Source organism: Medicago sativa, chromosome 2 (genome assembly GCF_051527215.1).
Source record: "Medicago sativa cultivar Bolivia chromosome 2, Bolivia_mono, whole genome shotgun sequence".
NCBI classification, from domain to species: domain Eukaryota; kingdom Viridiplantae; phylum Streptophyta; class Magnoliopsida; order Fabales; family Fabaceae; genus Medicago; species Medicago sativa.
The window spans coordinates 19,037,799-19,061,414 of record NC_140750.1 but is presented as its reverse complement, the minus strand read 5'-3'; the positions used below and the strand labels follow the sequence as shown (position 1 = coordinate 19,061,414).

The 23,616-nt window shown below is 32.4% G+C and overlaps 2 protein-coding genes and 1 pseudogene across 6 annotated transcripts; 1 reads left to right on the top strand and 2 right to left on the bottom strand.

Annotated features, from left to right (window-relative positions):
* The first annotated feature begins 5,976 nt into the window (after positions 1-5,976).
* On the top strand, positions 5,977-8,293 carry LOC146945235 (uncharacterized). The gene is made up of 3 exons (XM_085743573.1): positions 5,977-6,713; positions 7,166-7,309; positions 7,492-8,293. Exons 1-3 carry the CDS (start codon positions 6,202-6,204, stop codon positions 7,964-7,966), a joined length of 1,131 nt encoding a protein of 376 aa, XP_085599699.1. The 5' UTR covers positions 5,977-6,201; the 3' UTR covers positions 7,967-8,293.
* A 3,477-nt stretch (positions 8,294-11,770) lies between these two features.
* On the bottom strand, positions 11,771-14,125 carry LOC146945234 (serine/arginine-rich splicing factor SC35-like). Of its 4 annotated transcripts, none has more exons than XM_085743572.1 (6): positions 13,629-14,125; positions 13,491-13,527; positions 13,280-13,359; positions 12,828-12,934; positions 12,309-12,352; positions 11,771-12,229 (listed from the first exon to the last, which is right to left on the bottom strand). In XM_085743572.1, exons 1-5 carry the CDS (start codon positions 13,702-13,704, stop codon positions 12,311-12,313), a joined length of 342 nt encoding a protein of 113 aa, XP_085599698.1. In that variant the 5' UTR covers positions 13,705-14,125; the 3' UTR covers positions 11,771-12,229; positions 12,309-12,310. The 4 variants fall into 4 exon arrangements, 2 of the variants coding, with proteins under 2 accessions (XP_085599698.1, XP_085599697.1); XM_085743571.1 differs by having other exon boundaries at positions 12,042-12,229; positions 12,309-12,508; XR_015026276.1 differs by having other exon boundaries at positions 12,097-12,229; positions 12,828-12,939.
* Positions 14,126-15,358: 1,233 nt separating this feature from the next.
* LOC146945233 (uncharacterized) lies at positions 15,359-18,407 on the bottom strand (annotated as a pseudogene). The gene is made up of 5 exons (XR_015026274.1): positions 17,835-18,407; positions 17,613-17,748; positions 16,578-16,842; positions 16,386-16,492; positions 15,359-15,920 (listed from the first exon to the last, which is right to left on the bottom strand). The product of XR_015026274.1 is annotated as an uncharacterized LOC146945233 (transcript).
* Positions 18,408-23,616: the final 5,209 nt, after the last annotated feature.

Genomic DNA, 23,616 nt, shown 5'->3' with positions numbered 1-23,616 from the left:
TACTGTTTGTGTTTGATATTGCTGCATAATTGTGAATCTTGGTAGGTTACTTAGCTTACAAGTTAGTTGTGTAGTTAAATGATGCAAATATGCTTAAAGTTTGTTTTAAAATGCCAAGTAAATCATGTTGCCTTAATTCCCATTCCAAGACTTGATTCTAAACCTTTAAAAATGTATTGGAATGTGAGAATTATAGGTCATATGGTTCTTGCATTCTATGAACAAATTTTAGCCATGTTTGCACTCATTTTCCATCCTTTATGTTCTATTGTTTCTCTTGCTTTATTTCCTTTAATATTGTCATGTGCTACTAACTCCTTTCATTTCATGTTTCATCATTTCATAAGCATCTCCATTTCATCCCATATTCATCTCTATTTTTTCTTGCAATTTAATTTGTACCAAAGTTAGAATGTAAACACTTAGGAGTTTTGTAATATTTTCCTTTATGCACTTTTTAATTTCTTGGCAAAGAGGCCATAGAATGTATCTAGGGTATGATGTAAAGGACAATGGACTCTAATGATGTACACCGACACAAGCACCGACACATGCACACACACCACTTTAGGTATATAGCTAGAATATGCATGTTTAGATGTATGTTTAGGATTGTATGTTTAGGTGTATGTTTAGGCTTTAAACCTAGAAAAATCAATTTCCAAAAAAAAAAATGTGAACAAACATCATTCAAACCATTTTCTAAATAAACCTTGGGATCAAAATCCCATTGTAATTTTCCCTTTTATTTTCTTAATCAAATTTCAATGAAAAATAATCATACTTAGACCATATTTTGCAAATGACTAATCCAACCTCACAATTTCATAAATTCTCATGCCTTTAAGGCCTCTCAATCTCCATTCTTCAAAATCCCATTTTCAAACTTAAAATCAACCAACAAAAACAAAAACATTTTTTGGAAGAGAACTACGGTGGATTTGATCCCTTAAAACGGGTACGTAGGCAAGGAACAAAATTCCTTCAATTCAACTAAAATAAAAATCCAAAAACATTCTTCTCCCTCCAATTCTTCACTTAGAATTCCTTTAGGTTCAATAAATACTTTCAAAATAGCATTTAAAAATAGAGCGCGCGCGTAGAAATTAAAGACGGTTCCTATAGGATACTATAGTCGTTATGGGTGCCTAACACCTTCCCGTAGCGAAAACAACTCCCGGACCTCGATTCTCAAGGGTTTTGCTTACTTTTTCCCTTCCCAAGAAAAAATAAGATATCACCGGTTTAAAAGGTTCAAACGTAATCAATGTTTGACACCCGAAAACCAAGATAAAACATAGGAATATTATGACGGTTCACAGTCCCCCAAGCACAAGTCTTGGGACAAGGCGAAGTGATGAAAATATGGGACTGACCCTTCTGGAGGGCACCAAGTCTTTAGGAAAGTATTGACGGTTCACAGCCCCCCAAGCACGAATCTTGGGACAAGGCGAAGTGATGAAAATATGGGACTGCCCCTTCTGGAGGGCACCAAGTCTTTAGGAAAGTATTGACGGTTCACATAATGAATACGAAAAAGAAATTTGAACATGAGAGAAATGATAAAGAAAAAATGTAGTGTGTACTTTTTCTATGAGATTGTTAAAGGAGTAAGAGATTTCTTGGTAACTATTTTACCAAAAAATTATACTTAATTAAAAAAATGTCACATCATTTTAAAATATTTACTAAATATGTATTTTGTCAACTTAGTATAACAACATAAACATTTTTTCATTGTCACATGCCACCAAAGACCAAAATTGAATTAAAAATAGCATTAAAGAGAAAGACATCCAAAAACTAAATTTTTAGATAAAAAAACCAAACAAATGGCATCCGAACATGACTAAAATAGTTCATCATAATGCTAAGACTTAGACTACAAAGGGAGACTACATATGTAGCATACACTGAGTTGTATCATCATATTAGGTTAAAGGCAATCACGCAAGTGAGATTGACATCATATCTTAACTTAAAATGTCAAATAAGCATTTATTGTTCAACTCAGCATAAAACATCTACAGTTTTCTATTTCCAGATCCCGCCAAAGATCAAAATTGAAATGTTTTGAAATAATAGAGGTTGAATAAAAAAATAGCACATCCAAGAAATAAAATTTAAGACATAAATTGACACCACTCTAATTCACCAAAAAATCTTAAGGCATTATGTATATGAGTCTTCTCACTTATATTTTTCTCACCATCTAATCTTGAATCCAATATAGAATATAAACTCACATATGACACATTAGCATATCTCTCTCAAGTGTGGGACTCTTCGCATTTGTGATTTGTTGACATAGACAAGTAATATCATATTGGATCACTACATGGTAAAACATGCGGGTTGATGGTGGTTTCATGGATGAAGGTTTATGTTTCTTTCTTACAAGAAAGGAGAGAAAACAAATTATAAATAGAATGAAGATGAAAAAAGAATTTTAAGAAGAAAGAAATGATCAGAAATCTTCTTTATTATACTCATTTAAAAAAAACATTACATAATTGTAAATGTCTAATAAACATGTATTTTGTCAACTCAACATAACATTCATGCAATTTTCCATTGTCACATGCACTAAAGACAAAAAATAAAGGAATTTGAAATAATAAATCCAAAAACTAAAAAAACAATTCATCATAATGTTGTGACTTCTGGTTGATTCTACATTGAATTTGATCATCACATTAGACGAACAGATACCACAAAAGTGAGATTGACATCACATCTCCACACTAAACCTTAAGGCATTAGGTATATGAATTCAACGGTTACTCTTGCAGCCAATGCGAAACTTAACTCACACTTAACACATTAACATTTATTCCTTAAGTACGAGACTCTCTGCATCTGCGGTCTACCATCATGAACCAATGCTACTTCCCCACAAAGTTGAATCGGGTTATGATATCATCGTCGGACCTTCTAAGGGAATCAACATTGGTATGGGTCGACTCATTGGATAAAGAGCAACCATGCAAGTGTAAGAGTTTGTTCAACTTCCACTGCTCTATTCAATGTTAGACCGTAACTGACACTTGATAAATCACAACATATTCTCGCCTCAAGTACGGAGAAATTCTAGCCCGTGCTTGGCGCGGGTCCACATACTAGTTGTCCAAATAAGCAAAGAGAGAGCATCTAGAACCATAAACCCACATTGTACCCACGTGTAAACCCCCGAGAATGCTTCCTACACAAGCTAAACCGGTTACCAGTCAAATATCCGCGTGAAACAGTGGTAGGTCCCATTTGCGGTCCTGTTTTGCATTAAATGCTATCAACATCGTGTTACCATTCTTCGTACGCTCTTCTAACGGCAGGTGTCGGTCGTCCCCAGTTGCAAATTGGATTACCTCTCATTCCCATCTGTTGTCCAATTTCCCAGCCCAATCACACCTTTCTTATTGCACAATCTACTCCTTTATTAGTACTCTAATCAATAAATTTAGATTAGATGCTTCCCCCCCAAGATAAACAAATTATTAAATATTTGTTTTTTAATTTACTTCCATTATTTTTTAAATATTTCTCAATTAATATAATAAATTTTACTATCTTAGTTCTGAATTACTCATATTTTTTTTAGAAAATGTTAACAAATGCTTTTAGAGTATTGTTTAATGATTTAAAAATAATAATTTTTTTATTGAAAGTTGTGTGTGGTTGCAACTTTTACATGTATTTGACTTGTGTTTTTAAGACAATTTCTTTTTGTAGAATCCTCAAAAAATTTCTTAGGACATTTGTCAGCAAGACCTTTTTTTTTAGATTAGCATGCTATGAATTTCGATTGTCGTTTAGCGGTGATTAATCTTCATTGTAGCACGCAAAACGTCAGATTCAGACTTTGATCACTTGTTGAAGGAGTCTAAATTCTTTATCACTTGGATATCAATATATTGTTTGTATGATCCAAATAATCATAAATATCATAGTTAGAAAATAAAATTGTCCAAAAAAAGTATCACTTTTAATTTTTAATGCAACTTTAATTTTTTTACTGTATCATCTAATTAATACTAGGGAAAATTACATCAACCTCCCCTAAAGTTTATGCAAATGTAAGAAACACCCCCTCTATTTTTTCACTATGCACAAACCTCCCTTATTATTTGATAAATCATGTGAGAGACCCCCTTTGCCTAACACCGTTAATTGACTGCCATTATACTTTTTCTCAATGTAAAGAGGTATGATCTTGGCTCCTAAGAACGGTTGTGTTGTTGTTCCTTTTCTGCATTCTTATTTCCGTTGGTTCCTTAGAAAACTAACAAAAGGAAAATTTGAATTGTTATTCGACTTGAATTGAACAGATTGTTGTGTTCTTTCAATTGTTGAGTAATTAATTTGCTTAACAGTGACTGCCCTTAGGTTTAAGATCTTATATAAATCATCTACATATTTCAATCAAGTATTATTTGAATATCCTTTTATTCAAATCTACCAATATCAGCTTAACAGGGCTGCGAATCTTGCAAGAATTACTGGTTTGTCTATTAATTTTTTGAATTGCAGTGACCTGAGATGTTATGCTCCAACTCAATTTAGCAATTGATGTGAATGGTAGTGTGGATTCGGTTGTTTCAGTTGATTGATTTGAGAGGATTAAAGATTGGTTTTTTGAGAAAAAGGATGAAAGATTGCTTTTGATGACCTGGTTCCATATACTCGAGTGTTTATTGATTCACTTCCTTTGGGTTTTCCATTCGAAGAGTGAGGAATACCATTTCCAGAACAATATGTTTAACCATTTCTCTCTAACGGAAGTTGGATGGTTCTTACAGTAAGGGAGGTGAATGATTTTTCGGAAAATAGAGGGGGTGTTTGTTGTATTTACATTAACCTCAGGGGAGGTCAATATAATTATCCCTTAATACTATGTGCGTCACCTATAAAGACATTTTAGTAAAATCACGTTTCTTATATGAGACGGAGGTAGGAGAATTGATATTATTATTATTATTATTATTATTTTTTTTTTTTTTTTACAATTTATAAGAAAATGCTAAAACTTTTAATATGTATTTATTGTTTAAATTATTTTTTATCCTAATTGAAATTTATTTTTTAATATTATTATATGTATTTAAGGTTTCAATAGTAAATTTTTATCCTGAGAATGCATTTTAACAAATTTAAAAACTTCAATAATAAATAAGTTCAATGGTTTTGATATCTTTTGGTTTTTCTTCTTATTTGTGACTAAAGAGAGCTTTCAATTTTAGAATAAGCTTCAATGTTTTCTTGTTAAAATAGAAAACAACTTCAATTTTTTTTAGGCAAAGTAAGCTCAACATTTCATTCAAAATAATAGTGTCGAAACAATGAGAATGGGAGAGAAAACACAGTAGACATTTTTGACCAAAAAAAAGATATTTTTATTTTTTCAACAATTTGCTAAGATTTTAAAAACATATTCTTATAGGCTAAAATAATCACAATTTATTATTAGTTTTTTTTAAAGAACAATTTATTATTAGTATAAATAAATAAAAAATTCTCCCTTTGAATTTTTAAAATCTCTTTGAAATGTGGACATGATCTAACATCAAAATGGGAAAAAGTAATTATTCTCTTAATTTGTCTTGTATTGAGTGTCAATTAGTAACAAATTTTTAAAAGAAGTATGACTTTATGTTTTCAATGTAACATTAGTTTCTCAAAACAATTGTTGCTTTTTATCTATTTATTTCAATCAATTAGATATATCACTTTCTATTTTCAATATGTAGTACTAATACCCCTAACTAATGCCAAATTTGCATCACCATCTAAAACATATTTCTCACTTTACATTTATAATAATAGTTAATATACCAATATTTTACGTGATATATTGTGACAAGTCTAAACTAAAAATAAAAATAAACTAGGGATACCATTAATTTATATAAACTAAAAATATATTGTGACAAGTCTAATAACACTTGTTAATAAATCTCAAAATTTGAATCTATTGATAGCATAGCACATCTCCAATCCACAAACCATCCCTTTCATTCTTTTTCTCTCTCCTCTTTCTATATCTTTCGAAATAATAGTTGAAATATTAATTGGCACATTTCCCTTTTCAAGTTTTGATCAAAAAAAGGAAGATCTCTCACCAAAAATAAAAAGCAAAAATAAAATAAAAATTAAAAAAGGAATATGTGCCATGCTTTGTATTGATACATAACAGCATAAAAATCAATGGAGGAGGAGAAGAGAGAGGAGCACACAAACCCCACCAACTCATCATCCACCACCACCACCATGGCATTCTCCGATGAGATTCCAACAACCACCACCATCAACAACAATAACACATCTTTATTCCCTTTTCAACCTTCAATCTCAACTTTTTTTGACACCATGCCATCTTCCTCTTGTGACCAAAAATCTTCTTCTTATGGTTTCATGGACTTGTTGGGTTCCCATGATTACATCAACAACAACAACACTTTTTTATTATCGGATTGGGTTCCCACCGTCACGACGACAACAACAACAACCCATCACACTCTTTCGTCACCGGTGAGTTCTAACATCCCGGATTCATCCGAGGTATTGAACACTCCGGTGTCACCGAATTCTTGTTCGATTTCTTCCTCGTCTAATGAAGCAACGGTTAACAACACCTTAGAACAGCATAGAGGTAAACTTTCAAAAAATGAAGCAGAGTTAGAAGGAGATGACCAAGATCAAGACAAGACTAAGAAACAGTGAGTATTACCATGAATTAATAATTTTAAAAACTTCTATTTAATTTTCTCTCTTTTTTATTTTTTTGTGACAATTAAGAAAACGCGTGATGAGTGGAGATATTTTAATGAAACATGAAACAGTTTCTGTTTCTATTCATTGAACTTAAAATATCCTTCTGTTCTTGTCGTTGCTATTCTCATCATTTGTCTCTGTTTTTTTTTTCTTTCTTTTAATCACTTTATCATTTTTATTAGTCTTGTTATTTTAGAAAAAAATTACTAAATAAAATAGAAATAAGGGTTTTAACTAACAAGAAATCTTGTAAAAAGTAAAGAAATTATATTTTTTTAGAAAAAAATCACATTATTTATTACATGTATAATAATTCAATTTTTTTATGTGTCGTTATTAAAAAGATAGAAGCATAATTATACTAATTAATGGTGATTGTATATAAATCTTATGACAGATTGAAACCAAAGAAAAAGAACCAAAAAAAGGAAAGAGAACCCAGATTTGCTTTCATGACAAAGAGTGAAGTTGATCACTTAGATGATGGCTATAGGTGGCGTAAATATGGCCAAAAAGCTGTGAAAAACAGTCCTTTTCCCAGGTACATACACATAATCTTAAACTTTCTTCCATTTCATTTCTCAATTTTCTTTCTCTTGTGTCCTACAATAAACAGTGTAGTAGTTCACTAATTAATTTAATTTGGGTCATTAATTAGTTAATTAATAATATAATTTTTGACTTGTGGGACACGTAAATGTAACGGCGTTGAAACAAAAACAGGAGCTACTATCGTTGTACAACGGCAAGTTGCGGCGTGAAAAAGCGCGTGGAGCGTTCTTCCGATGATTCTTCAATTGTCGTCACTACTTACGAGGGTCAACATACACATCCTTCTCCTGCCACGTCACGTCCTAACCTCAGCTTGGTTCACCAACCTACTAGCTTCGGTGCTGCTGCTTCGGGTTCACACTCACACTTTCTTCTACCAACATTGTTGTACAATAATAACAACTCCATTAGTAATAATATTACTACTACTACTACACCCCCTTCTTCTAGTTATGTTGGTGGTTCTAGTGGTAGTTATGTTAACACGTCGAGGTTTGGTGGTTTTGTGAATGACCAAGGGATTAATCATCGAGGTTTTGGATCTTCAGGGTTTGTTAATGAGGCTTTGTTAAGAGATAATGGGTTGCTTCAAGATATTATTCAGATGAAAAAACAAGAAAAAGATTCAAGAAAAGAACAACATTAATGATTATAGATGGTATTGGTGATATATTATTTATTACTATGAATTAATGTCTATATATCTTTTGCAGCTATAGGTTTGAGTTTATATGAAGTTAACCTTTTGGTGGTTCTCTCAAAAAAAAACCTTTTGGTGGTTAATTGATTTGGTTTTAAATTGACATTGTAGCTTATAAAAGGCCTTGTGATTTTGATTTTGTTTATTTCATTATTATTATAATTTTTTTATTTCCTTTTATATGAGCTCTTCTTTGTAATTGTAACTATAGAGATTTTATTCCATGATGAATTATTTCATCCCTTTTTTTATTGGTGAACATTCTTCTTTTCTAATGTGTGTGCAGTTTCTTTGATCTTTGTTTACTTCTGTTTGTTTGACAGGATTTGTTCACCTATACAAAGTGATATTAGGGTTTTACTTTATTTTGGACTATTCTAAGTGTGGCAACATGATCTATAGCCACATGAATCTTACTTGAGGAAGGTTTGTTACGTAGATAGAGGTTTAATTGAGGAAGGTATGTTAAGTAAACTTGGAATTTGTTCATATCTAGTTATTGCAATTAGTGATGGGGTTGGACGGTTGGGAGCTGACTACAGATGAGAGAAAATTAATATATAGAAATAGTGAAAAAAGCTAGGTATATTATTACTCTTTCATCTTATATACACCCTCCGGTCACAAATATAAGCAAAAATCCATGTTTTAGATCACATGCATCATTTATTGAATGAATCTAAAACATGAATTTTTGCTTATATTTGTGACCGGACGGTGTACATAAGAAAAAAAAATAAATCGTCAAGACATTATAATTTTTTTTTTTTTGAAGAAGACATTATAATTTTGAAAGGTTGTTCCAAATTAATTTTGATAATAAATATTTTTTTATTATTATTATATGTAAAATAGATAACTAATGAGGGTATGGTTCGGAAGAATTAGACCCCTTCTAAGGTAATTTTCATAATAGGGTTCCTATAAGCCTCAATCTATTGAAGCAGAGGGTGATAGTCGACCCTAGTGGTATCGGGTGTGTTTTTGTGGTTCTGATGTGGAGTTTTCTTGCCATATATCCGTCACCCGTGATTTTGTTATTCACGTTTGATCTAAGATTTTTAGGTGGTTATGTTGAATTTTAGTACATGCCCCCACATTTGGTTAGTGTGTTCTCTTCTTTTCAAGCACTCGAGGCGGGGCTAGGGTTAGGAAGTGTTTGATTTGGATTTGACATTCGGTTGTGTGGTCAAATTGGTTGATACGATTATTTTCTCCTCTTGGAAATGTTTTTTTGGTAAGACCTCTAGGCATTTTTGTTCCTACTACGAGTGAGCCGAACTTGTTCTGTGTTGGGGCCGATAGTGGGTTTGAGCTAGGTCTTTGTGTGTATTGGGGCTTGGCTGAGTTCTGTTCCTCCCCTCTAGTGAGTGCTTCTGGTCCGAGTTGTGGTTGGTTTTTGGAGCCTTGTACGGTCAGTTATGTGAACATGGTGTTTGTTCCCCTTTTCTTGCCCATGCTAGTTTTCCTTTGGTATGTTTGTTTTTCTTGTTCAGTTTATTGTTTGGTTTTTAAGTATCTTGTACTCTTTGTATCAGCGGCGAAGTTAGGAATTTTTTTACGAGGGGGCCAAATACAAATAATTTTTTTAATCAAGGAAAATTATATATTTTAAAATATTATATATTAAATTTAAAGGTTGGATATGTTTAATCTCTATAAAATTAGGTTTCGAGAAGTCAAATATATTTTTTTTTTGAGGGAAGAAGTCAAATATATTTATAATTGAATATTTGCTAAATAGATTAACAATTTTTTTTCAGCGTAGACAAATAAGCTATTTGTATTAAATTATCGTCTATTATGTTTCACTATTATATTGCTAAAAATGCTTTCTCTATAGTTGTTATAGAGATCAAAATGTCGAAATAAAAAAAATAAGTTTATTCATCAAGTAATAATTTGTTAACCTTTTAATTTATGCTACTTTTGTGCAAATGAATTTGTTTGAGGTAGCTAAAATTATATTATTGGGGTAGCTAACCATATAAATATACCTAATGACTCAATAAAAATAAAAATTTTGGGGTAGCCAAAGCTGCCCCATCCCATCGAAAGGATTCGCCCCTGCTTTGTATCAACCTGTTTCTTTCAATTTGATACATATTTTTCAATTAAAATAAAAGGGTTATTTCCCTAAAAAAAGGTATAATTTTCTTAACACTTAATAAATTTTAAATTTTAAATTTTTTCTTATAAATAGAATAAATAAATTACCAAAAATTTCATTATTTAAAACTGAAGGTAGAATGAAAAAGTGTTAGGATTGTCCCATGACTTATAAACAATGCACGAGGAGTGGAAAAAGTTAAACATTATTACTTGAGCAAAAGAGCAATAGCTTTTTGTACAATAGTACTACTAGCTTTTTATCATCATCACTCTTCCTTAATAAGGTTCATACAAAGATGGGCTTGAGCCATTCAATGATGACGTATATTACCAAGCAAGGAAATAGCTACAATATGGTTCATACTTCATATCTTGATGATGGCCAAAGATGGATAATGGAAGGTCCGCGAGCCAGTGAACAAGGTGAACATGACTGTCTTAAATAGGCAGCAAAGCACAAGAGGGTCTATATTGGTGTATAATTTCCATTTCCATAGCTAAAAAAAAAAAAAATTCCATTTCCATAGATATACTATTACTATACATATGGCTTCCTATGCTTTGTAGCTAGCTAGGTAGCTAGTTGTAACTGTAACTGTAGCCATTCAACTTATCACTATACTATATGTCTTCATATCTTTCGTGCGCTTTTAGTAGGCACACTAAATTTTAGGGCTAAATTTTACGTGCTGCCAAAGCCTCCTCTAGGGATGTGAAAGTTAGTTATTGCTATTTTTCATATTTTAGGTGAAGAATATGGTTGATCAAGTGACATATATAATCCCTATTTATGAAATGGAGTTAATATTTTTTTTAACATTACGGTTTCAAACAGCTAGTTATCCCGTCATTACAACCCTAGTAGATTGAGTGCGAAAATATTTTACGTGGAATTTCAAATCTCCACACATTTTTCTCTTTGCATGTGTTTGTTTGAGTATGTATTAGTTACTAAATCAATAAAATAAGGAAAACTAGTTCAAATAACCCAATAAGATCTAAATTAGAGTCATCACACTACAAGAAATGTTGCATTTTGCCAGGGGTGGAAGCCCTGGCAAAATGCAGAAAGCCTTGGCAAATGGACGTTTGCCAGGAGTTTTGCCAGGAGCAGAATCACCAGCAAATCTGCTCATCGCAAATGACTTTGCCAGGGCTTTAGCTCCTGGCAAATTTGCAGGCTTTTGCAGACTGTGTCAGCATCACATCAGTCATTTTCAAATCATGCCAGGAACATTGCCAGGGGTTAACCCCTGGCAAAATGCTTACAATTTTTTTTTTTTAAAAAAACGTTTTTAAATTGTTTAAAAAATCAATATATTAAAATTTAATAATTAAAATAATTTTAAAAAACGTTTTAACAAGAAATAGTTTATACTTATTATGGTATAAAATTGCGGGGGGTTTGTTGCAGAGGTTGAAAACACCGCAAATTGTTATAAAAAAAAAATTAATCACCATATTGAAACATTCATTAAAATATGATCAAAGTTGCATAAAAATTAATCACAATATTGAAACATTCATAAAATATACATAAGTATGCAGAACTGCTCAAGACTATTCCTCTGCAGATATATGTAGCATGAAAGTGCTAAAATACTTTAAAATTTAAACGGGAAAATAATAGTCAGACAATTATAAAGAAAGAACAAGATAAAGTTTAATATCCACATACATGATTCAAATCCATATATATCTTGAACACTAACTGATATTTCTGTACGTCTTTTGCCAACAACAAGTGATTTACTTATTTGTTCAACCAACCAATCAAACAAGGCATGCATATATGGACTTTGCCAAATTAAACAAAATTAAAGGAGAAAAAGGGAATCAAACTTAGTGTATACAGGATTGCGCCAGTAAGGCCAATGTTGTTTCCATAACTCTTCTCATTACAATAGCTGCAGCCCTTGCATCTAGCCCAGAAGTTGGCTCATCCATGAATATTATTGAAGGATTAGCAACCAACTCAACTGCAATAGTCAGCCTTTTGCGCTGCTCCGCTGAGAGACCGCTAACACCAGGTAGTCCTACTAATGCGTTTTGCAGTGGTTTCAGTTCCACAAGTTCCATGACTTCCTCAATGAACATCTACAAGCATAAGTCATTTTCAAACTTAAACATAATAATTCCAATGAATGGTAAAATCTCAAGTGATTAAAATACTAACCTTTATGGTTTCAGCATTGATGTCAAGGGACGATCGGAGCCATGCTGAATAGAGCAAAGATTCATAGACAGTAACATGGGGAGAATGGATATCAGTTTGCTCACAGTATCTTGAATAGACATAAACATGGAATCACAAGCAACCAACATATATTCTAAACTAACGGCAAATTTTGCAGCCCTCAGTGCACCATTGCAAAACTAAAGCGAGAAAACATGCCAAATTGCCAATAAATAAAATTGTGCATTTAAATATATATGAGCATAACGAAAAATAAAAATAGAGAATAGAATAATGCAATCAGCTGCAACTTAGAAATTTATTCAGTTACATCCTCCATACATAGCAAACTTGTAAGAGATAAAAAAAGTATTGACACCAAATGCCTCTCGCAAATTACCCACAGCCCATAACCACACAACAAAACATACATTCTACAAAATAAAAAAGTCTACAAAACCTTCACAAATCACAATTAAGGGATCATATTAAACTTTTAGCAAATGTGGTTAAGCTTACATTTTCATTTTCCACTCTCTCCTTCTCTTCAAGTTCCTCCACCTGGTGCATTCTGTGGTCGAGTTCTTTGGCCTGGGCTTCAATGTGCTGCTTAAGTAAACTCAACTCTGCCCTTAATGGAGTTAAGAAAATATGCAAAGAAAAAGAATCACGACGTCAGTAGAATGTTCACTAAAGTATAACATTAACATGTCTATAGGGCTCTGACTCATCATACTAGAGTATAACATTAACATGTTCACTAAACCCCCACCATAAATCAAGCAGATGCATGTCAATCAATAATTTAATATATCTTAAAATTCCGAAGAAGCTATTGCATGCTACTAATCTAGCATAACATACAGTATTGTCATTAAAAATTAATCTTTTTTTTATTTTTTATAAATTCACATTAAAAAAAACCTTTTTTTCTTCCAAATAAATGAAATAAACTAACAAGAAGCATATACCATCGAGCCTATCAACAGCCTTGGAAGCTTCATCAGCATATTTGTAACGTAGAAAAGCGAAACCTCTCGATTCACCAGTCCTTTCAAAAATACAAGAAAAATTCAACAAATAAATAAATTTGATAAATGAAAAACTGGGGGAAATTTAAAAAAAAAACTTTTTTAACACCGTCGATCTTTGGGGATGAAGATGTCAATAACCTTGCCATACCTATCAAACAACGGAAATAGGTCATCGGCGGTGGTACCTAGAGGAAGCAAAATACGGTGTTAGGTTAATTAGGTTAAAGATAAGAAGAAAAAAAATTGAATTGAAAACAGAGAGAAGAGAGAAAAGGGTTTCGCTTACGGAAAGTGATGTTGAGAACGAGGCGAGAGTAGGTATCGGAGATGTCTGGAGGATCCGACCTACCGAAGTGAGACATGGTTGATTTCTCAGAATTGGATTTGATATACAGAGAAAGTAAGAGTGAGTGTGGATGAAAGTAATGAGAAATCGATAGATATATTATCTAGGGATGATGATAAACAAATTTTTTAGGTTGAAGATAAGAGAAAAAAATTGAATTGAAAACAGAGAGAGAAGAGAGAAAAGGGTTTGGCTTAGGAAAGTGGGTGAAGAGGATAAGATTCAGAGATTTTTTTGGTAAAGTGGTAATATTTTGGGTGAATTGAGTAAAAAGAGGTAAAAAAATAATATTATAACCCCCTTTTTTATGATAATCGGGTCCCACCTCTTCTAAAGTCATTTGCCAGGGGCATCCCTGGCTTTACTCCTGGTAAATTTGCCAGGAGTTCTTGCTCCTGGCATAGTTCTCTGGCAAAATGCAACATTTCTTGTAGTGTCAAAATTGTAAAAATATATTAGACTTATTCATAATGGGCTTACCCAATAGAGTAGACCCCTAATCTAAGTAGTTGATGAGACACATAAATTATTAGAGTAATGATATTTTGACATTCATTTAGTGACAACTTTGTTGACAACCTTGTTTTTCTCACTTCTTATTGGTCAAAAACAATGGAGAGAGAAAAAGGAAGAGAGAGGATAACAATATCATGTGAGTATGAGAGATAAAGTTGTCCAAAAGTTGTCAAAAAATGGTTGTCAAAATATCATTTCTCAAATTATTAATAGATTCTTTGAACTAAATGAATTTCATCTATACGAAAGGTTTTTTTTTTTTCATTACCTAGCTAGGTACATAATTTTCATTGTCGTTCAATAGTGGATAATCTCGTCGGTGAATATGTGAGGTATACAATGAGTTTTTCCATTCTACCCAAATTCTTTTCATATGTAAGAGTTTGAGATCGAATCCCTCGTCACTTACTTAAGGGATTTAAGTTCCTATAACCACTTAGGTCGATCTTTTTGATTGAATGGCCAAGAAAATTTATAACACAAAAAGATAAGTTCAGGTAAAACTCAAAAGGTCAATCCACAGCTAGAAAACTCGGATTTAGCGACGGTAATTTTCCGTCGCAAATGGGCAAAAATCCGTAGCAAAACGATTTTCTGACGGATTTCGCGACGCAGCAGAAATCCGTCGTAATAATGGGGGTCGGAAAATAGTAGCGAGGGAAAATCAATTCCGTCACTCATTGCGGCGGAAGACAACTGGTCGCAAACTCCAAAAATCCGTCGCAAATCCTCTCATACAATGGATGTGTGTCACCCAGTTTTCCGTCACAAAATACCGACGTTTTATTTATCCGTCACAAATTTCTGAGGGATAAAACCGTTGCAAATTTCTGAGGGAATACTTCCGTCGTAAAACTTCTGGGAATTTCACTAGTGTCACAACAATGGCGGACGCTACTGTGAAGACAAAAATTTTGTGGCTCTTTAAAATTCCGTCACAAATACGAAGCTTTTTTTTTTTCCCTCTAAAAATTAGATTAGGAAATTTCTCAATTTCTTCTCAAAACACTTTTGAAATATAAAAAAGGTGATGAAAAATTACAATATAAAATACATTAATATGATAAGATATGACAAAAATCACATTAATATTTGATAAAAAAAAAAAAAAAAAAACCTTTTTGGTTACGTTCACAAAAATCACACTACTTATCTTTTGCATGAAAATATATTGAAATAATTACTAAATAGTATTAGAACATTTACTTTAAATTAAAAGTTATACTAAAATTCTCAATAATATGATAAATAATCAAGTGGACATAGATGTTGATCCTAACTCGAACGATGAGGTCGATAAGGAGATAGATGTGAATGACCTTGTTGAAAAGACTCCATGAACTTCTGGAACTGCTCTCGGAGCAATCGCGAATCCTCCTGTGACTGTTCTCGAGCTAAACGTGACTCCTCCTGTGATGCACGAATTAATTCCTCATTAGTCTTCAACCGCTCATTGAGTTCCATGTTTTCAGCTGACATTTTAGATATTGCAGTCCTCATATGCTCATATTCAGATGGTGAGATGCCGTCAGATGATCTGGATGAAGAAGGCTTGTATTTTCCTGCCTCTGTCCCCAAACCATATATGCGTCCTTTCTTGTCGACTCCTCCAACTACGTCCAAGAAGATGAAGTTATCTAACTGATGGTCATTAGACACATCATCCCCCTCTGTTTGCTGTGAGTTCCTTTCAAAAATCCGTCTTTCATATTCATCCTACAAAATTAGAGTTCGTCTTAATTCTTACGTACAAAAATATAAAATTAAATTAATTGCTACAATTAAATTCATATATAAACCAACCAATAACAACTTAAACAAATTAAAACTAGCTTTTAATTAATAACTAAGTTATCATGACTTCTTTCCAACTCAGAACCTGATGAACGATAATAAGCATGAATAACGTTAAAAACTATGGCACAAAGGCAGGTAACATACAACAATAAACATGATTAGATAATCAAAAACAATTATAGCACATGATGGCAAAGTTATAGTGTAGCAGCATGCATCAATACACATGAGGACAGTTATAAATACTAATTTCAAAGTTTTTCCAATTACCTTGACTTTCCACCAGCTTACAAAGTCCACCAGCGGATATAACTAATTCTAGAAAATTTTCAATTGTTTTATGTTTATTTGACAAAAGGCTGATCTCATCGAATTGTAACTTACTGCAACCATTTGAGATTTGGAGGATACCACTTTGATGGATCGCCTTTCATTTTGTGTGTCTTTATATACACCTCCCAGCAGCTTGGAGTCATGTTTGAGTCATGTTTCTATAGTACAAAATAAATAAATAGATTAGTATTATGGTTAATTTATATCACTATCCTTTACTGCAAATAAAATTTGTTTACTTACTAATCTTTTAGAATGCTCGATTGTTGGAATTGACCCACAAGTGTGCAATGGACCATCAGACGATCTTCTATTTTTCTTATTAACTTCTGCCTTGTCCTTCCATTTACTATCTTCCCAATTTTTCACGCAATTGAACAGGGATCCATTCGCCTTTGTCTATTCCTTTTCGTACCCGATACATTGTATTTTGGTACCCTTCAGATGCCTTATGATGATAAGTCTTCTCTATGTCTTGCCCATGCTCAGGAAGCCACTTATATATCCTCTGCAATACAAGCAATGTAAATAATATAGGATAAACCGGACATGGCTATAATATAGCATTTGAAAAGTAAGCATCAATTATTTTAGACATCTTAAAATGTTATTGTGTATCTAAATTTGCAGTATTTTGATCTGTACTAGTATAAAAAGTCTAAAAAAAGTAAATAAAAAAATCATAAATTACGACTAGATGTCTGCGAACCTTCAAACCCAACAGGATTCAATAAGATATGGTTACTATTTCAAAGTTTAATAGAAGTTAGTAGTTACGATTCTACAGGGAGTTTGTCACAGAATTGATGCATTAGAATTCTATAATAAGGGAATCATGGACTCACTTCATACTCAAGTATAAGCAGAAGTACTTTTTTTCACACTTATTAAGGATGGTAGTTAAGTGCATATAATTTCCTTGATTTCATGTAAAAAGAGATTAGGAAAAGGGTGATGCTCCACTGGAGAAGCTATAGTTAGTACCAATCCGAAAACAACATCACCTAAGGGCTCTGTATATATGTTAATTGGTGTAACTTATCATTTTATAGTTTTCATAAGAGACTAGTAACAAATTCCATTCCATACCCTCCAAAGTTGGGAGGGAGCCAAAAATGATGGTAGGCAGTGCGGTGGAATATAATATATACCAGCAATTCCAAATAAAAAATGGACTAGAGATAACTTCAACCGACAATTCCAAATAAAAAATGGACTGAGCGGCAAATCTAACAACGCGGATGTTAAACATAAGTTGGAGGAAGAGAAGGACAGTACCTGAAACTCGTTATACCACAAGTCCGCAAGATCCTTGTGATTTTTCCTTAACTCTATATAAGTTGCCCAAGTCCCTTGAAACAGACGTTTCATAATCTTTGTAATGGCACGTGGGGGCTGAACAGCAGGCTCAAACCTATAAAAACAAAATTAAACAAGTAGTAAAATACAAGGATACAAGTTATTATAGAATTAAACGGAAAATATTATAAAAAATCTTACGTTACCTGTGGTCCCGGACGGATCTATATACGCCTATCAGTAGGATCAGTACTCCCAGCTATCGGATACGAATCATCACATGATGATGATGATGCATGTGGATCACCACCAGATACAACATCGGATGGTAAATGTGGCGGGCTATGTGTATTAGAAAGATGTGAACTTAGAGTAGAGTGGGGAGATTGGATATTTGTAGGTATTTGAGAAGTGGGAGCATGAATTGTAGACATTTGTGGACTTGGAGTAGAAAGGAAAGGTGTGAAATTTGTACGTGTTTGAGATATGGGATGATGTGTCTGTTGCCTTGTAGGTTTGGGAGGTTGGATATTTGAAAGTATTTTAGATGTAAGATGATGTGTAGGTTTCCTTGTAGAGTGGGGTTGTTGGGTATTTGTAGGTATTTGACAAGTGGGAGCATGGACAGTAGACATTTGAGGACTTGAAGTAGAGAGGAAATGTGGGAAATTTGTATGTGTTTGAAATATGGGATCATGTGTAGGTTGCCTTGTAGATTGGGGTTGTTGGGTATTTGTAGGTTTCCTTGTATATTGAGGTGGTTGGGTGTCTGCGGGCCTAGGTGCTTGAAATCTGGAAGAACGTGACTAAGTAGTTTTATGCTTCCCTCCCCCATTTCCCCTAACTTTGTTGATGCTTATACCAACACCTCTTCCACTGTCCATTGTAATATCATTGTCTTCCATCTATCTATACACATATAAAACTAGGTAATTAACTACTGTACATAAAAAAGTTAAAAGACACACAAAATTAGACATGACCACAAATAGGTTAAAAGGCACACAAAATTAAAACATAAGCACAATTAGCATTTTCCATTAATATGCATAAGAATCACACATAAGGATTTGTTAAAAAAATTTAACATAACAATAGAAAAAAGACTAGTTTGAATATGTATATTCATCATCTGAGTTGGAAATATAATTTTGTCTGCAATTTTGTCTGCAATTTAGATTTAAACTAAAGAATTTTGTCTGCAATTTAGATTTAAACTTTATGCACATACAATTCTGAGTTGGAAATATAATTTAACTTTTTCAATTTCAGATGCGAGAATGAATGTCAATTTTAGGAATTAATAAAACGTTGTCTTGCAAAGGATGAATATATCAATTTGAGATTTGAGGAGGGCAGTAGTGTTCTAAAAGTTGAAAAGAGATTTAATCAAACATGTAAATGAAGAAACATGGGATTTGACATTTATTAGTCTAGATTTTATTTGATTTTTCCTTTTTATAGCACTTAAGCTAATGTGTCTTAATAATGATTTTAATTGGTTGACGGTGAATGTTTTTTTTACACTGTCAGTATTCTAATTAAACTCAAAACAAAAACAAAATTATATATCCAAAATTTGTTCTCCCTAATTAATAATTAAAAAAAATAAAATTAAGCATCCAAATTCCATACACTAGTTTGAAGCAAATAAACAAAAAAAAAACAAAATTATCTATCCAAAATCTGTTCTACCTAATTACTAATTAAAGAAAACAATTAACCATCCAAATTCCATACACTAGTTTGAAGCAAACAACACAAAGAAGGGGATTCAACTGTAAAAGACAGCAAAAAAATCTTCACCAACTAAAACATATAAATCTATAAAACAACCCAAATCACAAACAAATTGACAAAATCCCAAAACGAAAAATCAAAACCTTAACAGATAGGCATTCAAATTGTGCATACATAAAAACAGAAGAAGGAGAAAAAGAGTCTGGAACCTGTTTGCAGCAGCCAAGTGAGATGAGCTAAGCGAGCAACGGGCCGAGCGAAGTGAAGGATTTAGGAACCTGTTTGCGGCAGCAAAGTAAGATTAGCGATAAGCTGATCGAAGGGAACTGATGAGTGAAGGTTTTGGGAATTAGATTGATGAAGTGAAGATTTAGGGCAAATGAATTTGGAAATTAGAGAGGGGAAATTAGATTAGGAACCGATTGGGGGACCTGTTTTGGAGTTAGATTGATGAAGGATGAATGGATTTTGGTATGAGCGATTGCTGATTGATGGGTGAATGAGGAAAAACTTCGAGTTTTGTTGTGTATCTGTTTGTTATAATAATAATGAATGATTTGAGGGAGAAAGTGGTGTTTTGTTATTTATATAATAATAATAATAATAATAATAATTCCTTCAAAATAATAATAATAATAATAATAATAATAATAATAATAATAATAATAATAATAATAATAATAATAATAATAATAATAATAATAATCTATCACAGTATATAATTGTGAGCAGGAATGTTCTATTGTTTGTGTTATTGATAAGATCAAATAAATTATTATATATTTTTGAATAAAGAATTTTTATTATATTTGTTATTATTGTTTTTTGAATAAATTTTATATTTGTTATATTATTGTTAAAAGATTAACGTAATTTGTTACTTATAATAATGAAACATCCGTATCTGAAAAATTCAAGTTTTTTTTTTTATAACAAACTTTTGTTACATATAATAGTGAGAGTAGAAATTATATAAATAAGACTGTAATGTTGTTAAAAATTTAAGTGCAAATTAGAATAACAAATATGATGGCAAAAATAAAGGACTCTATGAATATTCAAAAAGAAGAAAGAGTGGAAGATTCGTTTGAAAATAGTGAAGGAGAAGGAGAAATAGTTGAAGATTCATTTGACAAGATACAAGAAAAAATTTGCAACGAAGAAGGAGAAGTTTCATCAAAAGTTCTAATGGATCATGATTTAACCGAGGAAGAGTATCAATTTGAGTTAAAAAAATTTCAAGATATGGTTGAAGCTGTGTTTAAGAAGATACAAGAAAAAAATGGCAACGAAGAAGAAAAGAATTTACCAAGAGTGTTATGGGATTTTGATTTAAACGATGAAGCATATTGCGAATTTGATTTGAACAAATTTCCAAAAGAAGAATCTTCCCAGCACGAGTTTCAACCTGTGATTAGGAAGATGTTAAGAAAACTTCTTCCTAAATTTTTTGAAACCCATTTTATTTTGATTTTTAGATTTGAAATAAAGAGTAACTTTGAATCAAAGTTTCCAACTTTGAATCAATGACACCGTCTAGTCTAGTACAACATAAAAACATTTTATGTTTAGTCTTGCATTAGTTTATCTTCTTTTTGAGAATTACATATTGCTTAGCCATAACTTTGCTTTTTTATAGTTGGTGAAATTTACTTTTCCTCATATAGCCTTAAATCTGTTTTACGTATTTACCACCTCTTTGATTTAGATTTGGTTTATTGTGTAAAGGAGCCTCTTTGGCTAATTTCTTGTCTACGTAGTTTTCTAATAAGCTACTGAAAAAATGCTTATGATTTTAAGCATTTGTTAGGTTTTTCTTTTAGATTCTCTCTTTGTTTTAAAAAAGGTAATTTTTTTTTATAAGAAACTGATATAAAAGTGATTATTTTGCTTTAAAAAGAGATTTTTTTTCTTCGAAGATGGATAACAAACGAGGAGTTCAGTTAATAGGTAACAAGTTAAATTTACAGATTTCACTAAAAAAAATAAACAAACTACTCATCACTACTGATCTCAGAAACTTACCCGGCGCCACGATTCAGCAAGGCAAGACCTCCACCTCGACCACCTCTAGGCCTGGAATACCCAAACAAAAAAGTAAATAAGTGATTGAAGATTTCAACGGAATTTGAACCATTAGAGGAAAAAAAATATCTGACATTTGCTTCCTATTTTGATCTAGTAGTTTAGATATGAACATCAATTTTCACCATTCACAAATAAATATGTACTCCATCCAGGGTGAAACAAAGTATCCAAATAGACATTCCCTCAAACATGTTATGTTCTTACCTTAGTTTTGGGATACCACATGAATATGAATAGGGCAAGCTTCAATTCTCCATACATGGGAACCCTTCATAAAGTTCCGGCGTTAATTTTTTGTACAAATCTTATTGATCAAAATTGAACAATGTACAAATGTCTAAAAACTGAAGGACTCACCACCCAATAACTACATTAGAAAACTTTTCTAGTACTGTGAGAAAAGCTACAATGATCCTGCAAATTAAGGATGAACAAACACATAAATCAAACAATGATTATTAACTCCATTCGCACATGCCAGACAGCATTAGCATAGCATATAATTATGTATGCTGCAATTGAAGTGCTTAAAATGAATGCTACTACCAAACATGCTTCTGATAAAATCACAAGCCACACAATTAGATGCCACATTCGCATTTACATAAGACTAAGAGTGCAGGAGGTCACAAGAGTGCAGTCATGGTTTATCAGATCTCATATCAGGTAGAGACAATGAAACACAAAAAACATAGAATGATAAAAAGGGGAAGATAAAGAAAGAAGAGCTTGAACACAAGAAAATCACAGACAGTTCATCACAAGAAAATACAAACCTGTAACTTTTCAGCGACCTTTTCACATTCCATTCGTGAAAGACAATAGATGATGCCCCATTCATCAAATTGATTTTCCCTGATAAAGCAACTCACGACCATGTAAACTCTCCAATTGATGAGAAATTCGCGCAGGGGTGAGAAGAGACCCTAATGACCAGACGCTTTCATGCTTTCGGTAGCTCTGGTCGTTATTGAGGATGGGAGACAGGGCTGCCAGTGCAATCAGAATGTAACATAAACCATCAATTTGAGAAAAAATTAAAGGACCTATCTGACAAAAATGTTAAACTTAGAGCACGACAAACATAATTTCTACAAGCTTAAATAAGGAAATTTCTTATAGAAAATACTTCTTATTTCTAACAATGAATAAATAATAATCTGCAGCTTAAATTATAAACATGCCTCTTGTTATATCAAGCTGCAACATCTTTCTAGAAATAGCCCACAGACTTTGAATTCGTTTTAATTTTAAACATATTAATATCATTTTTAAGTTTCAAATTGCATTTCTTCAACTAAAATAAAAACAAATCAAATGCCAACACCTCAAATATATAGTTCAGCTTTTTCCTATCTACCAGCAACCTAATAATAATAATGAAGAAAACCAAAATAATTGTGTTTGGTGATGTAGAAACCAAACTCGGGTAACCAGTAGTTGAAAACTATGTTGGCACCGTGATTTTAACGAAAAGCTACCATACTAAATTGTTTATATTATTTTGTGTAGACATATATATGGTTGAAACATGAATAGTAAGTGAGATAAATTTGTTGTTATAGAGCCTGCAATTTACATGATATATGTTACAGTAAGAGTGAATGCACTCTCCATGGCTCCCGACTTGTTTCTCTCAAGTTCAGAGAGAAATAAATGTTATCATAAAATACCGTGTGCACAGACTGAGTTCGATGAAGAAGCTTCACGCAGCAACATGCTCTTCAAGCGGCCAAAACCATGATGAGACTTTCTAATTAACATGATAAGATGGTTTTGCTTTTGCGTGGATGGCAGAAGCAATTTTGAATCGACAGTAATTTCTAACCATATTCATCTATTGGACATCATTGTCATAATCTATCTCTTTTTCAAGCTATTTAAACTAACTAACTAACCATGTAGTAGTTTACAAGTGACCCTTTTGTTACAAATCGAGCAATCCAGTAGTCTTAGTAGAGTCTGCCTCGTAATTCAAGTTAACAATTAAAAATTGATATCACATAATACCTCAATAAAACTGAGTATTTAGCTCAAGGTGACAGCAATGAAGATACAGTCATGGTACATTGGACAATAATTTAAGATTGTGCAAAAGTTTTTTTTTTTGTTAGAGATTCTGATTCTTCAGAAACGCTTAAGCCAAACCTTCTAC

Coding starts and splice junctions, on each gene's coding strand:
- LOC146945234 (XM_085743571.1), bottom strand. CDS start 13,704: ATGTCTCACTTCGGTAGGTCGGATCCTCCAGACATCTCCGATACCTAC. Junction 13,528..13,628: donor CGTTCTCAACATCACTTTCC/GTAAGCGAAACC, acceptor TGCTTCCTCTAG/GTACCACCGCCGATGACCTA. Junction 13,360..13,490: donor CTATTTCCGTTGTTTGATAG/GTATGGCAAGGT, acceptor TATTTTTGAAAG/GACTGGTGAATCGAGAGGTT.
- LOC146945235 (XM_085743573.1), top strand. CDS start 6,202: ATGGAGGAGGAGAAGAGAGAGGAGCACACAAACCCCACCAACTCATCA. Junction 6,714..7,165: donor CAAGACAAGACTAAGAAACA/GTGAGTATTACC, acceptor ATCTTATGACAG/ATTGAAACCAAAGAAAAAGA. Junction 7,310..7,491: donor AAAAACAGTCCTTTTCCCAG/GTACATACACAT, acceptor AAACAAAAACAG/GAGCTACTATCGTTGTACAA.